Source organism: Balearica regulorum, chromosome 5, assembly GCF_011004875.1.
Source record: "Balearica regulorum gibbericeps isolate bBalReg1 chromosome 5, bBalReg1.pri, whole genome shotgun sequence".
Lineage (NCBI taxonomy): Eukaryota > Metazoa > Chordata > Aves > Gruiformes > Gruidae > Balearica > Balearica regulorum.
Genome location: NC_046188.1, coordinates 58,362,025 through 58,378,197, shown reverse-complemented (window position 1 = coordinate 58,378,197; position 16,173 = coordinate 58,362,025). Strand labels below are relative to the sequence as shown.

Sequence of the window (16,173 nt, the reverse complement as noted above, 5' to 3'; positions counted from 1 at the left end):
ACTAAATCCATCATAACTTCCCTTAGCATTGTAGTTCTCATCTCCCAGCCCATGGCCCCGGGGTGGCCCCACTCCTCATGCCGCAGCAGGAGCAGAGGACAACGATAGCACAGGCATGAATTCATGAGTTACAGTCATAGTTAAATGTGCTTTTATGGCTGCAAGCTGGAGCAATATTGGAATACAGCTCCAATGTGCTGTGATTTCCAAAGTGGATAAGCACTATTTATGCTTTTTAGTTTCCTATCTTATGAAAGAAATATGATGCTTTTCCAAGAGTAGCTATTTTGATGGAGAAATGGATAGTGAAAGATGTCGCATGATGGCCAACCATGTCATCAGAGAGAGAAGTGTATTTCCTTATGACTCCAAATTAATATGTAATTTCAATCTCTTTTTTTTACTGTTATCAGCCAAGTGGAAAAGGTCCACGCCTACCTGAAGTTTATTGTGTCATCAGCCGGCTGGGGTGCTTTGACTTATTTTCCAAGGTAAGAAGGTTTTTTTCAATATTGCTCTTTAATTTGGTTGTTTACTGAGACACATCTGCAGCGATGAACCAGATGAGAAGAATTTCTTCCTTTGATGGGAGATAACTGTATTTTACAGTTGCTGTTTTGGATATTCCATCTCTATTATTGGGCTCATCAAAGAATGTCTTATTACTTCTGTGACTGAGGCAGAACTTGATTCAAAAAACATCTGGGTGTCTGTATGATCTGGCTGACTGAAGTTTTTTCCATTGTTTTCTAAAGCTATTCTGTGCTGAGCTGTAATTCTTGGCATCCACAGTTTGAATGATGGGCCAGTACCACTTTTACTCCAATATCCTGTGGAATGATGAGGTTAAGAAAAAAGATGATTTGATAAGTGAATTCTATATGCTTAACTCTAGTGACATGGATTTTTTTCATCCTAGGAGGCTAGGAAAGCATGGATAATTTTTTAATTGGCCTCCACATTAATGAATTCAAAGTTGCATGGTATGCTGATGTGGTTTATGTAGGTAATATGTTTCTTGACACAAGAGTTTCGAGACAATAAGCAGGGCATTGCAGCTAAACTGAGGGATTAAATAGCCATAGAAACAATTAACTGCCAGTCAGCTCCAGAGCCACAAGCATTCTTCTTTTGTAAGACAAAAGGTTATTAAAATTAAGTCTTGATAACATTTCTGATTAACGTTAGAAATATCTCTCTAGCTGCCAGTGTTGGGCCTCCTAGTCCTCTGAGAGTGTGTCCTGCGAAATACAGTGAGCACCTCAGAGTATTGTGTAGAACTTGCTGGTGATCTGTGGAGAACAATGATATATCTAATGTCAGATGTCTGCCCTCCCCTTTTCCAATTTCAATACAGTGATCATAGAAATGTTCTTTTAATTTGCCAGAGATTTTCACTTCAGATGTGGGAAATCTCACAGAACTTACACAGATTTTTCTTGTTTGTTTGTATAGGAATAAAGTTGAGAAGAATATGTAAATCACTGAAGTTAGTGAAAATCATAGTATTTATATTGTTCATATGATCTAATAATCATACAGAATGTTATCTTCAAAGCAGGTTTCAAACTTTTCTAGATAAAACGTTCTTTAACACAAATCTTGCGTGAAGAAAAACAATTGGGTTGCAATAGTTAATCACAATTCTGCTTGTGACGTCTTTCATAAAGCTCTGAAATCAAGGGTTTATAACAGTGTCTCTTAGACATAATATGTATCTAAACACAGATAACTGTGAGAGAAACGGAATGCATTGTTCTGGGAGGATAACACAGCTCACCCAACTCATGGTATGGAGAGATGTTCTGAGGGTCTTTGTTTGCTTTTATGCTTTTATCTAATTTTGATAGTGCACAGTTTTTCAAAGGAAAACTTGGGTGAGGGGAAAAAAAAAAAAAGAAAAAAAATTTAGGTATCCTCCTTACAACCAAGTATCACTGCAGCTGAGGTATAAAGTCTGCAGGAGACAAGGAAGGCCATACCAAAATTGCAAATAATCTGCTTTCCCAGTTCAGTCTGTAACTTGGAAAAAAGTGTGTGATCATCCAGCCAAAGCGAACCCGAGATTCACGGGTGAGCGTGATTTCACTGGCTTCAGCAGGGGCTGTTCCCAGGCGTTATGGCAGGCAGGCCCTGGGCACACGGGCCTCAAATTCTGTGTCTATGCAGGAAGGCAGGCTCTCTCTCCATTGCGTATTGGGCCCCGAATGGGGCTGTAACACACCTCTGCCCTTTTTCAACGACCGGGCTCATGGAGGGGCTGGGCCACAAAAGGATGCCATCTGCACTGGGGTCTGGCCACCGCGGTACTGTCTTGCAAAGGGCTGGTCACCTCCTGACCATACCAGTGCCAGAGTAGGAGCAGGGTGTTGGGCAGCATGCGGGGCTGACTCCAACCCTGGGCTGGATTTAGCTCAGGTCTTCAGTGAGCACTCCAAGCACCACATTTGGAAAGTGTTTGGACGAAACAGCTGTTAAGTGAAGGAGCAAGAGTTTGAGCCCTAGCATTCCTGTTGGTTTTGAAGACAGGTGTGGTGTGGATGGAGACAGAAGTTCTTGAAAAGTGAGACAGTCTCTTTTTCCAGCCTAGTAAGAGGAACCTGGGCTGTCCTCATTGATAAATCCAGTGAAAGAGAGGAAAACAATCGTGATGGCGCACTTGGCCAAATTAGTCAAAACAAGCAACAGTTATCTTTACAGAAAAATGTGAGTGATGAAAGAGCATGTGATGTTAAACCTTGGATATTATTTATCAGAAAAGCAAAAGTAGTCCTCTGTTTTAAAATGTTTATCATCCTGTTTCTGATAGCCAGCATTATTTTCATCTTCCTCAAAGCCTTTTATGCTCACTGCTGTAATACCTACTGCTAAGACAGACTTGAGAACCACAGATATCTTTACTTCCAGCCAGTTCATTTGGTCATGGTTTCAACAGATGTTTTTGACCATTTTATCTCCCGAGATCTCTGTTCAACTTTTATTTGGTTTAACTGCTCCTTTTTGTTTGTGTTGTGAAGGTTGTTGAGACAGGGATATGACACACATGGCCCCCAGCTCCAGCAGCATAAAGCATCTAACAGTGACTGCAGGAAAGAAGATAGGTGTTGGGCACATTACAACTGTGTGCTGGCAGTGTGCAGGAGCACTAAGGGACCCGGGGCATAGCCTCGGTTCATTACTGCTTCACATTTGGGCAGCTGGGTTTGTTTGGTGAGAATAGTTGTCCTGTTACAAATTGCATCAAGAGTGAAATTCATATTTTCATTTATGGTTATCTGCCACTTCCACGGACTGGAATGCAAGCTATGTATATAGGGTCAGCTTTCCTTCAGCTAGGTCTTTACTATGTTGCAAGGAGGATGGGGAAACTTTGCACCAGTGTATGCCTCTGCTGGCATTAGTGTCACTGGCTGCCGTTGTAAGTCACCAGCTTGTGCTTAAGTATCTTTTAATGTTCTGTTTCAGTGAAAAGCATTTCCAAGAGAAACAAGGGGAAATGCCTGGCTCAGACCCACTAACTCTTGTATGGCCTTTTGCTTTGAGTGGTGGTTAAAAGATCACCATTTCAGGTCAAACCACTAACTGCTTTGAAGCTTGCTTTCTTGTTGTCTTTAGGTTTATCATCTATATGGTCTGTCTAATGTGGGAAAACTTAGCTGTGATCTAATTTATGTTGGCCCATGTGACCAAAGAGAGAAGAAAATAATAGTCCTCTCTATCTTTAAGAGGTTCCATCTGCTTATTTCAAAACTAGATTGCCTGCTCTGCATCATGTCAAACAGAAAATGACCTTAATGCAGGCACCCAGTGTAAACAGCTGGGCACGCTTGATGAGACTGCTCACGGCCGGCTCCAGCTCAGCACGGACTGTGACGTGACTGCTGCCGCTGCGGCCAGGACTCTCCCAGGAGCTCTTTCCTGGTGGAGGTCTGTTGGTATCATAATGTGGCAGGGTTGCTTTTCTTGCTGGTCTGGCTTTTTCCTGCCCTCTCAGTTGAAATGGAAGAAGTGCAGAAGAAAGTGTTTCTCCTTAATACAAATTCCAAGATGTACCACTGAGATGTGATTGCTGACCTGGCCTGAGATGATGGGATTTGCTTTGATCTTTCTGTCCTTCAGCTCACCCTGTTGTTCAGGCAACAATATAGATCCCTTTTGCCATGCTGAGTCTTCTTTTTTCCTTTCCAGATTTGTTATTTCTCCAGATTTGTTATTTCTTCTTTGTGAATGTCAACTGCATTCAGAAACAGGCTCCATTTTTAACTGGAAAACGTAGCATTTTTAGAGTATGATAGAATCCCATGGCTTTAATGGTAGTGAAGAAATGCATGGGAGAGGAGAATTAAACTTAGATCTGCCATGTGTTTAGGCACATCTGGGTCAAAAGATGCTTCAAAAGTCTATGTGGTGCTGACATGTCCTGTCTCTTTCTCTCTTATGTCTTACTAATGGATCAGATCCTGGATGAGGTTGAAAGGAGAAGGGGAATATCTGCTGCCTTGGTTTATCCATTTATGAGGAGTCTGATGGAATCTCCTTTCCCTGCACCTGGAAAGACAATCAAAGTCAAAACCTTTCTGCCTGGAGCTGGAAACGAGGTAAAAAGCAACTGCAAACATTAAAAGTCAGACCCTACCCCCTCACCACTCGAATATCAAACAGCAAAAGAAAAACAGGAGGAGACATACGGATACTGCAAAGCATGTGAGGTAGCATACCCTCAAAATGAGCTGTGCAGGAACTGCACCAGTGTTGATATGCTAATGCTAGTTCCCATTGATCATTATAAGCCAATTTATTGTTACGTGTTTGTTATTTTACATTTATTAATAAGTTGTGTTAAAGAAAAAACCACAAACACCACAGATGTCCTAGTATTCCTGGCCTAGTGTATTTAACAGAACTACAGCGTTGCTGGGCTTTATCACTGTGATAACAAGCAAGTGTAATTTTCCCATGCTGACTGTACTTAAACAGTTCAGCAGCTGGTTGTTATTGCAAACCTCATTACTGCCTGGCCTGGCCTGGGTAGGAGGAGTGACCAGCAGCATTTAAATGCCTCTTTTTGGCAATAAATACCCTTTAACTGGCCCTCAAAGAAATAGTCTATATTTGGAAAAGCATGTCATATGAAAGGTTTTGTGTGTGCGCGTGCACGCACATATAATAGATTTCATTTCCTTTTATTACTGACTCAAGTAGCTAGAAGCCTAGCATTATACAACATAGGCCTTACTGGAAAAAGGCAATATTGAAGCCTCGCTTAAAAAGTTTTTTGTAACTTGAGGCTTGCTAGCCATTCGCCATGTCAAATTCTGCCCTCTGCATGTCCTTATGTAAGTATACAGTAGCTCCACTCAGACGGGCAAGCATATAGAGGAAATACATTACTGCAGATGGGAACAGAATGCATCCCAGTTAGTGCAAGCAGGAAAAAAAGTCCCCTCTAGGGTTATTTTACACTCCTGAGGGTTAGTTTTTCAGCGCTATTACTGTTTTTACATGGAATCATATTTTCTGCAAGTGTAATGCCATTGACTTCAATGGAGCGGGCCTATAATGTCACTTGGTAGGAAATGCAAAGGGTTCCTTGTATAAGTGACTTGCAAGGCATGTGTAAGTCACAAGCATTGTCTTCTGAAGAAGCAAAGGAAAATTAAAAGGCTGATTGGCACGACAGTGATAAGATCCGATAGTGCTTTTTTGACGTGAATATATCTGGGAACCATGGATCTGCAACTTCTCTATCCTCTGCTCAAGCTTCTGAACTCTCCCAGAGAAAAACATTGAGATAATTCCAAACAAACAAACAACTCTCTTCTGGCTGAGCTTTGCTCTCTGTTATGCTAGTACAAACTTGTTATTTAAATGGAATGCACTGGCTTAATTAGGAACAGAATCTTGTCCTTCCATTGTGGCTCCTCTTGCTTAAACAAAGATGATGATTAATTGGGAAGTAGACAGTATATTTCTTTGTGACGAGCAGACTAAAGCAGAAGGCTTTGCCAGGCAACAGAAAACATCCGTGGCATTTGTAAAAGCTGCCGTAACTTGCATTGCATCCTACCCCGCAGCAAGATCTTAGCTTTGGAAGTTTTGCAGTAAAACCAGCTCCTTGTGATTTGGCATATAAACATGATTTGAGCTTGCAATCCCAGTGCTAAGGAATGGAAGTGGGCACCTTTACTGAATACAAGAAAGGGGTAGGCAGGTGGCATTTCCCGAGGAAATTACACCATCACTCCACAATTGGATTCTTACTGCTGTTTAAGGCAACAGCTGACTGATGGGTACATGATACTCTGCCACCATAATGTTTCTGTACTTCAGGCTTTAAAAAAACAGATCTGTACACGAATCTGTTCTAACAGTGACTTTCTTTTTTACAGTCCTGTGTTACTGATGACAAACAATATTACAACTAAACTGGTGTGGACTGGTTTCATTTCCAGTATCCTGTGGTCTTGCTGCTGATCATATCCTCAAAACAGTGTGACTGTGAGGAATTTTGTAAGGGCTACTCAAGTTTAAACCCAGTACAGTATGCTCGTGGAATGTGGTGTCATGTGCATGAAAACATAAAAGTGGTCTAAAGCAATAAAGTGACGGTGATTTTTGGACATATGAAAAGAAGGAGACGTATATATGTTCCTGTTAATATGTCTTCAGAGATTTCAACACAGCTTCAAGTTGGCCAACTTTTCCCCTTTCCCTTCTGTTTCCTCAAATTCCTCAGTAGTTCATCATTTGCTGTCTTGCACTTCATATTTTTCTCCCTCTGTTACTCTCTTCTTCATGTTATTTTTCCCTCTTCTTTTTTCTATCCTCTGCCTTCAAGTTCCACATCTGAGCATGTCAATTGCAGAGTAAAAGGAAGATATAATAAAGGAATCAAGCAAAAGACATTTGAGAAAAGGAAGGAGAGGGCCTGAGGTCATGGATGAAGTATGAAAATTAGACTTTAAAGGGATGTCACAAGTCACCATCTAAGACCTTGTCCTGACTCCCCAGTTAAGTATATATATGTATATATTTTTCTGACAAAAAAAGGTTTGAAACATTATCTAGTGAATTATGCATCACAGAAGAGTGAAAATGAAGTCAATTGGGTTTAAATTTTGCCTGGCCTTTAAGTTCAGTCCCTGGCTCCTATCTAGATGTGAATTTGAATCGCTAGCCAAGTTTATAACCAAATTTACCTTGTCGTTATGACTGTTTTAATCCTGTAAGCTTCCGGCTCCAGTGTTTCCAGTTTATTACTTGCTTCATACTGTTGACTCAGCCAAGCTTTACATCTCCAACAGGGTGTTTAGAAGGCAGAATTATGCTTCCCTTGGAAATGACAGCAGATTTAATGCACATGACTGTATTCTGGGAAGAAGAATGACTTGATAGTGAATTGTTTTATACACCATTTCTCTGGGGTGCTGTGCCTCCAGCCTCAGTGTACAAAAGAGGACGGGGGTCGTTTTGTGTGTCCCCTCAACAGGAAGCACAGAGCTGTGCTGGAGGGCCCAGGCTGGGGTGCCGGACTCCCCCAGTGTTGTCAGCCCTGGCCAGTGGTGCTTACTGATATTTGTTGGACATGTTCAGGTCATTGAGCTGCGACGGCCGATGGACTCACGTCTGGAACATGTGGACTTTGAATGCCTTTTCAAGTGCCTCAGCGTTCGTCAGATCATCAGGATCTTTGCTTCTCTCCTGTTGGAGCGGCGTGTGATTTTTGTAGCAGATAAGCTCAGGTAAGTGGCAAAGGGACCTGAACCGCTCATTGTTCAGGTGAGTGCTATCTTCTGATAGAAAAAGCTTTATGAATTGTGCAGAATGGTTGTCAGATTGTGAGGATCTTCTCACTGTAGGATTTAAATAATTTTTACATCGATGGAAGTTGGGACACACATTCGCTAGCTGTCACTCGCTACAAGCCACTTGTACTGTCTTACTTCCCTGTCTGTAAAATGGGCATACCGATACTCGCCTACTTCATAGACAGCTAATGTTTGCACAGCGTTTTGAAGCAATATAGTCCTAGCAATATTTAATTTCAGCTTTTGGAACAGAGTATTCATAAACAGTAGCAGAGATGCCTCTGAGGTGCTTCATTCACCTTGTGGGCATGCAGTGCAGCCAGGCAGGGAAGTGGGGTGCTGAGAGTTCGCCTGGTTTGCTCCATGCAGTACAGATAGTTTGTAACGGGGAGCTAGGTTTCAAATCCTGCACTACCAAACCCATCCAGTGGGTGTGGTAAGAATGCTATTACAGTCCATCCCAACTAGTTAGGATATTTTTCCTGGTGCTCACATGACCTGAAAACATTTCCTTTCCAAAGATCCATCTTGGGCTCCTTCCTACATCTTTTCAACATACCTCTTACTTCCCTGCCCTTTGATTGCAATCTCCACTCCTTGGCTCCTCTGAGGCATGAACTCACCCTGAGGTGTAAGGAGTGAGAGCAACAGGTCACAACTCCACACGGCCTTTACCAAGGAAATGGGAACTCTGTGTAGGCTGCACCCCTGCCCTGCAGCAAAGCATCATCCCTTTTTTAGATGCTTGTGTAATCCATATAGAAAAGTGCGGACATTGTAAAGAAGATGTTCTTTGCTGTGGCATGATAAATAATGAAAGATGGCAAATAAAAATAAAGACCGTAATTTATTAGACTCAGGAACATCCAGCATCTTTTAAAAGGACATAGAAGACTGTATGGGTGGTTAAAAACACAGATGGATCTACCCAAACAAACTCTGTTAAACACTTTATCATCTCCGACCTTCTCTGAATGACCGCCAGAAATAATAGCTGCACTTAGTGGCCGCCAGTGTATATAATAGCAAAAATACTTTGCATAGTAAAAGCTTTACAACCTTTAGGGGAGAATTTCTTAAAGCTGCAGACCCTTCTCAGGTTATAAAGTTACTTCCTTAGCAGTCTTTTTTGTTGTCTAGAACAACAGGAACATTTTATTTCATCCCTTCCCCTGTCAGTAACCCTCGGTTTGAATGACCATTTGGGATGACTTAATTTCACATAAACTCCTGGTGAGAATTGTGCAGCTAGTCCAGGGTTTCTGCAGTACTTTAGTAGATATGTGAGTCACACCATGAACAATGGGGCAGGTGGCTTTTGAAAATACTGTTAGTGTCTTCCTTCTGACTTTTTCTACAGCATGCTTAATTACATTGTTCTGCCTGTTTCTATTTTACTGTTCACCTAGCAGAATTAGTGGCACCCACAAGTCTGTAACTCAGAATGACACAGGTCTGCATTCCTTCAAATGGCACAATCATTTGAGTGGAAAATCACAGAAATGGGACAGAGAAAATGAGAGCTGTGCTGTGCTGCCGCCAACTGTTGCTCTGCTTCGGAGTTCCCAGTCACTCCTTTGTAATGTTGTCCTGATTTGGCAGTTACCCCGAGCCTCGATCTGCTGACCACAGGCACAGCACTGCGGGGATGGCTTGCTGCAGGAGGCATCCTCAGGTGTGAGGGCTGGGGCAGAAAGCAGCCAGTCCCTGGAGTGTTCTTCTGGGACAGCTGGCCTGACAAATGTCCTATAACGCTGCTGGGCGTTGTTCAGAGAAAAGAAGCAACAATTAAACCTACTTTGACAGGCTTACAGCAGTTTGGCTTAGAAAATAGTCATGTTGCCGATGGTGAGGGCTCATGGTAGCCCAGGACTTCATCAGGCAACTGGGGTTTTATACACATTGCAAGCCTGGCTGGAAGGTAACAGCTCAGGCTTGCCCGTGCAATGGTCTGTCTCCTGCCTGAGAGCTGCCTAGTCCTACAAGTCCCAGAGCAGAGGATAACAGAGAGTCCTGCTTACAGACAAAATGCTGCCACTCTCCCTTTTGGCACACAGAAATAGGGCACCAGGACCAACAGGAACCAGAAATGATAAAGATCCCTTTAGGTAAACACATATCCAAAGACTGTGCTCTCCTGCAAAAACTGTTTTGTTTCTGTTGTGTGAGCGAGCTGTTGGGTTAGGGGCCATTAGCACGTACTTTGAGAAAGGAGAGGGTTCAGATGGATCCAAGAGACTGATGAGGTTTTGTGGTTGCTACTGTAACAAGGGACAGAACCTTTCCTACAAAAAGGTTTATATTCATATACTTTATTATATCTGGATGTACCCTTTATTATATACATATACTTTGTTTTGTTTAAAAAGAGTATGACAAAATCTGATGTGACAAATAAGACTGGATTGAGACTTGTGAATCCTGAGCTCTCCTCCTGAACCCTCTGACCTCCTGCGTGACACATGCTGGAAACGTTAACTCCTCTTTCTTATCTGTTGTCTGGTCTGTCTGGGATCCTAAATGCTGCAGGACGGAGACTGCTTCTTGCTCTGTATGTGTACTCAGCTTTACTTGATACAGTCTGGCCCCTCTCAGCGTGGGGATCTAGGAGGTACTGTAAAATAGAAGCTAATAATGAGTCCTTTGACAAAGGCCTAGAGAAAGTGACAGTGGATTTAAATTCAATACTTACTGAGGTTTTCATGGTTTAAATGGGGATGAAGTCTAAAATGAAACACTCTGGCTTTGAGCTAATAACTGTCTGTCTTGGAACCTTTGCCTTGTCTGACGTGAATTTTGTTTATGGGCATCATGGCTGAAACCGAAGGAGTTTACCAGTAATGTGGAAAAAAAAAAAAGAAGTGAAATATCTTACAGGTCCAGTCTGTGGGCTGAAAGAATGAGAGCAGGAAATTAAAAAGATTTTACAAGGGTTTGATTTCTGCATGTACCCAAAAAAATAGCTTAGAAATAAATAATGTTGAGGTTTAGGCTTCAAACAATGAGATGCAATGGGCTTTTGTGGCTGCCTGTTTAACAGGTCTCCAAGCAATAAATGATTTCACACATTATACAAGTTAAGGAAAGTCATGCCTAGTGAAGTGAGATTCATTCAATAAATTGTTATTTATGGTTCTTATAGTTCCCAGAATGTGAAAATTTATAGTCCTTGATCTTTGCACAGAAGAGGCTGCCATTTTTCAACGCAGAAAGGGATGCTACCAGCAATGAGGAAACAGTAGTAAAGGTTTGAATGACAGGACTGTAAGGTTGCCTTGGTTAAATATGTGCAGTTAAGTTTGGGGTGGTTTTTACCCCCAATAAGTTGCTTATATTTTTTTTCTGCTTGAAATTGTGTGAATAAATTCCTGCAGCTATTTGCTTACCTTCAAAAATGAATTTGAATCTGCCAGTGACCTTTCAGTATTTTACTTTCCATGAACAGTCAAGAAGACAACAGAGAAATAAAGATAACAATAGAGAAACTTGGAATAATAATATTAACTCATAAAGAAGTAACCTAAAGCTCCCGTTCCTTAAACATCTGCTGAAAGCACAACTGAGATGGTATGTCTCATCCCAGTTCAATCCCTGTCCCAGCTGGGAGCCCCTGTTTATGTTCCCGGCATTCTGCCTGTTCACCCCAACTCTGAAACAATCCCACAACTCTGCCAGCTGCAAAAGGAGAGCTGCTCTAGCACAGTTTAAAAGGCAGCAGATGCAAAAGCAGTGGGTTCTGGGGCTCGGGGAACATTGGCGTTGCTGCAGGCACAAAGGTAGCAACAGAAAATAAATAGAAAACAAACATTGGAAGAAAAATATTTCTCTGCTTGTTTTAGTTTTATGCTGGGAAAAAAAATGTGGACATGTTTGCTGAGGAGGTGATGTATCCATGCTTGTGAGAACAGTCTCTTTGCCTTTTCCCCCGAATGTTTGGAGAGGGGGAAAGGAAGGCCTTGGGCATCTCAGTGTCCCTTTGTTATAACCCCATTTTTATAAATAAAAGCACTCTTGCTGTAATGCACTATATTGTGATGGACTCTGAGCATATTTTGCTTGCATTTCACATGTGGGTCCAGTCCAACACTGTCCAGAGTCAGTGGGAGTGTTTGCATGAGGCTTGTCTTTTTCTGTGGATCTAAATCCAAGAATATTCCTTTCAATGGCCTTTCTGAAGCTTTAGGGGCTGTGAAAGTCTTCTCTAGAGTCCTTGCTCTTGTAAAAGGCAAAATAACTTCTCATTGTTGTGAATTTTGTTTTTATGAGAGGTATTTCAGCTACTTCTCAGTGAAGCAGGAGCCTCAAGGAAAAAGTCCCTGTTGACAGCAATGGTTTTTATGCTCCTAAACCGTATAGGTGAACTTGGAAATGTATCCCATGGCAAAGGTGAGCCAGGCATTTCTCTAAGTATCTCAGGAAGTCCCCCCTTCTGCTGCCCCTGTTTGCTCCTGCCCTGCCCTGCACTCTGCCTTACCCAGGTAGCTGTGCCAGCCCAGCTGCAGTAGGAATTAGTCATTTTGCAGAGTTTCTCCAAACCAGCCGGGCCCCTTGGCCAGGTCACACCAGGAGCTGCTGTGCTGGGAGAGGGGCAGAGCAGGGGGCTGGGGCTGGGGGTGGCCAGGAGCATTGGCAGGGGGACACTTCAAGGTGGCGTTGCCACTGAATGGTCTATCATGCACCAATCCTTAGGTGTGAGCCAGCGGAATTTACATTTGTGAGATACTGTAAATTTGTGAATAAACCCACAAATTTTTACCTATGTGCAAGGGAGATCTGTGGGAATGAGGCTGAGGAAATGTTGGATGACAGTGAACTTTGGTGCAGCTAAAGCTCCTGCATATCAGTGTCTTCTTCCCTTAGAGGTGGCCACAGATTTCTTTGTCTTCCCAAGGAGACATTTTTTTCCCTCCGTGTTTGTCTGCCCCTCTGTCAGTGCGCATCCCCTGGCCCAACACAGACCAGCAGTCTGCAGCCCCCTGAAACGCTCCTCTGTAGTGCTCACCCCATGGAGTCGAGAGGTGCTGTTGCAAGCAGAAGCTAGGCACCTGTGATGTGCAAAGGCTTTATCCTGTTAAGGATAAAACCCTTTTATCCTGTTAAGGATGAAAACCTCCCTGCCCATCCCCAAAGTATTTTAGACTGCCAGGAGGAATCTGTCTTCGGCACAACTGTAGAAAGTCCAGGCACATCCCAGACCTGACCAAAGGTTATGGGCTGCAGACAGAAACACTGACTAATACAGGACAGAAGCATAAATATGTAAATACTGGGGAAGTCATCCCGCAGGCATGTCTCTGTTAACTTTGTGGAGCAAAAGGGGAGCAGAGTGTACTTGTATACAAGGGCAAAGGCTTTCAGAACAAACAATGGCATTTCCCTAATCTCACGGACAGAGACAGCTTAGGGCTGTCCAAGTTATGCCTGGGATGGTCAGGGAGCGTTGACGCTTGTCCTCATACTTGAATCTGTTTTTTTGGGAGTTGTGAGGCCATGCTAGAAAGCAGCACAGTTAGCAGTTGAGAGGCAGCCTGGTCTCAGTCTCTCAGTGCCTACCTAGAAAAATAATATTAGGGATCTTTTAATCTAGCAGACAAAATCATAGCATGATCTTGGAGCTCAAGTTAAAATATGCAAATTTAAATAGGAGATAAGTGGCAATGTTTTAGTAGTAAGAGTAAACTATTGTACCTCAGCCCTGTAGCAAGGTCAAGTGGAAAAGCAAGAGTAGCTAAACATTTGGGCAGATTACTAAAATGAAAGCTCACTCCCTATTTCCTTATTGTTTATTTTTAATTAACAAAAGTAGGATATAATTCTTACAAACTAATTATGGCAATGATAGGCGTGACCAGGCTCGCCTACTACCTGGGAATTCTCCTTTCCAGTAGTCTGCCATATCATAAAACTTGTAAAATCTGCCAAGCTGCAGATTAAAAGGTGAAAACACATGTGTTAGGACAAAGTGGAAGTGTGCTCAGTAAACAGACGGTGAGCTTTGCCCAGTAATAAAGATTTCCTTTACTTTCCCGTCACAAAAACCTCAACACACACACAAAAAAGGTGAGATAAATTTGACAATAAATGCACGCCATAAACCAGCTTGTGAGGGAGAATTTACTGTTGCCAGTCTCTGATCTGTATCATTTCTGAGCACAGGCTACAGGAGACACAACTGTCTTCTCTTGGACACATCTGGCACAGCCCCATATTGAGCTAGAAGTTCAGTTCTTTGTCCCAGGGAAAACTTTGTTTTCAGTCATCAGCTGTGCACTGAAGAAGGAGATGTTTAGAGATGCAAGCTACTGTACCTGTGGAATGTGTAATAGCTCCCAGACCTTATGTCTAACCCCACAAGAGGTGTGGATGGCTGACATTTCTTCTGGGATATTTTATCCAAGGATCCTGAAGTGTTAGACTATGAGGATTATTGTGCTTGTCCGGTCTGACATGCTGAACACAAGCTAGAGAATTTCTTCCATTTCTCCACGTCTTCCGTAGTGGAAGGAATGAGTGCTCATGTAATTATCCAATATGTTATCATGCCCAGTAGACAGAATTTATTCTACAGCAAAAACATCCATTTCTCATGTAAGTAACCAGAGATTTTCCATTTCCTCCAGTGAGAGCCAGATCAGCCCCCGCTGAGGAATGATTTAGAACCCACGGACCACCCTTGCTTTGACTAAGGGACAACAACTTCATCTTTTATAAAAGAAGCATCCTCTGGAGTCTGTCTGAGTCTCTGTTACATACTCTGCAACTGCTTTCCTTTTGTAAGACTTGGATTTTTCTCAATCTGCTTGCATTATGAAGCATCACTAAGTAGAAACATATATACTTATAAAAACCTTAAACATTCTGTAGCGTATGTGGCCATTTGGTGTAATATAGCTGCAATTTCTTGATACTCTGCTTCTTTCTTTACTGCTAAATATAGCTGTCTTCTTGGAGTAGGATGTTTGTATGTAGCCTGGTCCTGCAAGATGTTGAGCGCCTTGTCTTACAGTCTAAATGCTAGAATTGAAGGTTTTCAATGTGATGTGAAATTGGTGGTTTAAGGTAACTAGCAGAGCTGTGTCTCAAGATTTTTGAGGAGGAAATTTTGCACTTTATTCCCCCTCTCAAGAGATATTTAGGTTTTGTATCACTGGGATTGCATTTCTCTGGCACTCAGATTCTGTGATGACTGATGCCAACAGAGGAGCTGTACGTGGACAGTAGGAAAATGTGTGTCAGGCAGAAGAGACAGGCTGAGAAAAAAAATAAACTTTCTCAAACTCTGGCTTGTTTGAGATTCCGCGGTCCCAGAGAAAAGCAATCTAATAATGACATTTTTAATATGCAGTAAACTTAAATGGCATTTTTAATATGCACAAGAAGGGTAGAGCTTGTATGATTTTCCTTGTCCTCCTTTCCTCCTGCCCTCTTTTCCAGTGGTATTTATTCATTTCACTTCAGGCTTTGCCCAAAGCTCTACAGTGGGAAAACATCATTTTTCCACTTATGGTTCGTGCAACAAAATTCTCTCTCCCTTTCTCTTCCCTATGAAAGGGAATGGGATAAAAAGACGACCGTGTTGTTTGGTAATTCTCTTCTGGATGGCTTATTGGTGCAATAACCATATGGCAGTAAATTGCAACATTTTCCCAACTCGGCCTCTAGCTCCCAGCAAGGGGATTTAGATAGATTCCCTCTTTTAGGCTTTTGAATGAGTAGGATCAGGAGGTTGGGATTGTTTTTCTTCTCCTTTGTTACTACCTAGAAAAATTCTTTGTCTTACCTTACAGCTGTCATGTTGTTAATAGTGCAATGATTGCCTGCGAATCTGAAACCGCTGGTGTGAACATTAACAAGGACTGGTGGGAGCGAAGGTCCCAGTGTGGAAAGAACAAGCAGTTAACACTCCTTTGGAGCACCTGGGCCAGAACCACTTTTGTTATGGATTTATGCTAAGAAACTAAGAAACTATTGCAGGAAGGAACTGAATCATTCTGTAGGCACTAAGGATACCTTTCCACTTTGAAATGTTGGGGTTTTTTTCCTGTAAGCACCTGACAAAGCTTGGGCAGGTGGCTGATGTGTCAAAGCAATGATATTTGGCCAAAAATTTCATTTGCTTGAGCTTTGTGGAAAGTGTAGTTGAACGCCAGTTGCTTGAAAAGCCAAATCCTTGTTCTGAAGGGCACTTTGCATGTCTCTTTCTCCAGGGGCTTTTGCGTGCCTCTCTTCTCACGCACAAGTATTACGGGAGCAAAAAATAATGTCTTCGTTAAAACCACATTCTCCTTTAATCAACTCTTCTCTGCTTTCTTTTAAATTAAGCGCTTCAAAGCTATTCTCAGAGGGAGAGAGATCTCCTGACAGT

General features: G+C 42.3%; 1 protein-coding gene across 9 annotated transcripts in view; it reads left to right on the top strand.

Annotated features, from left to right (window-relative positions):
- Positions 1-16,173, top strand: part of DENND2B (DENN domain containing 2B) — a 181,956-nt gene that overhangs the window by 147,824 nt on the left and 17,959 nt on the right. For all 9 annotated transcript variants that reach the window (XM_075755119.1, XM_075755116.1, XM_075755117.1 and 6 more), the window contains 3 exons: positions 414-491; positions 4,458-4,598; positions 7,594-7,742. In XM_075755119.1, the coding sequence (XP_075611234.1) occupies positions 414-491; positions 4,458-4,598; positions 7,594-7,742 (368 nt within the window). The remainder of the gene's footprint in view (positions 1-413; positions 492-4,457; positions 4,599-7,593; positions 7,743-16,173) is intronic.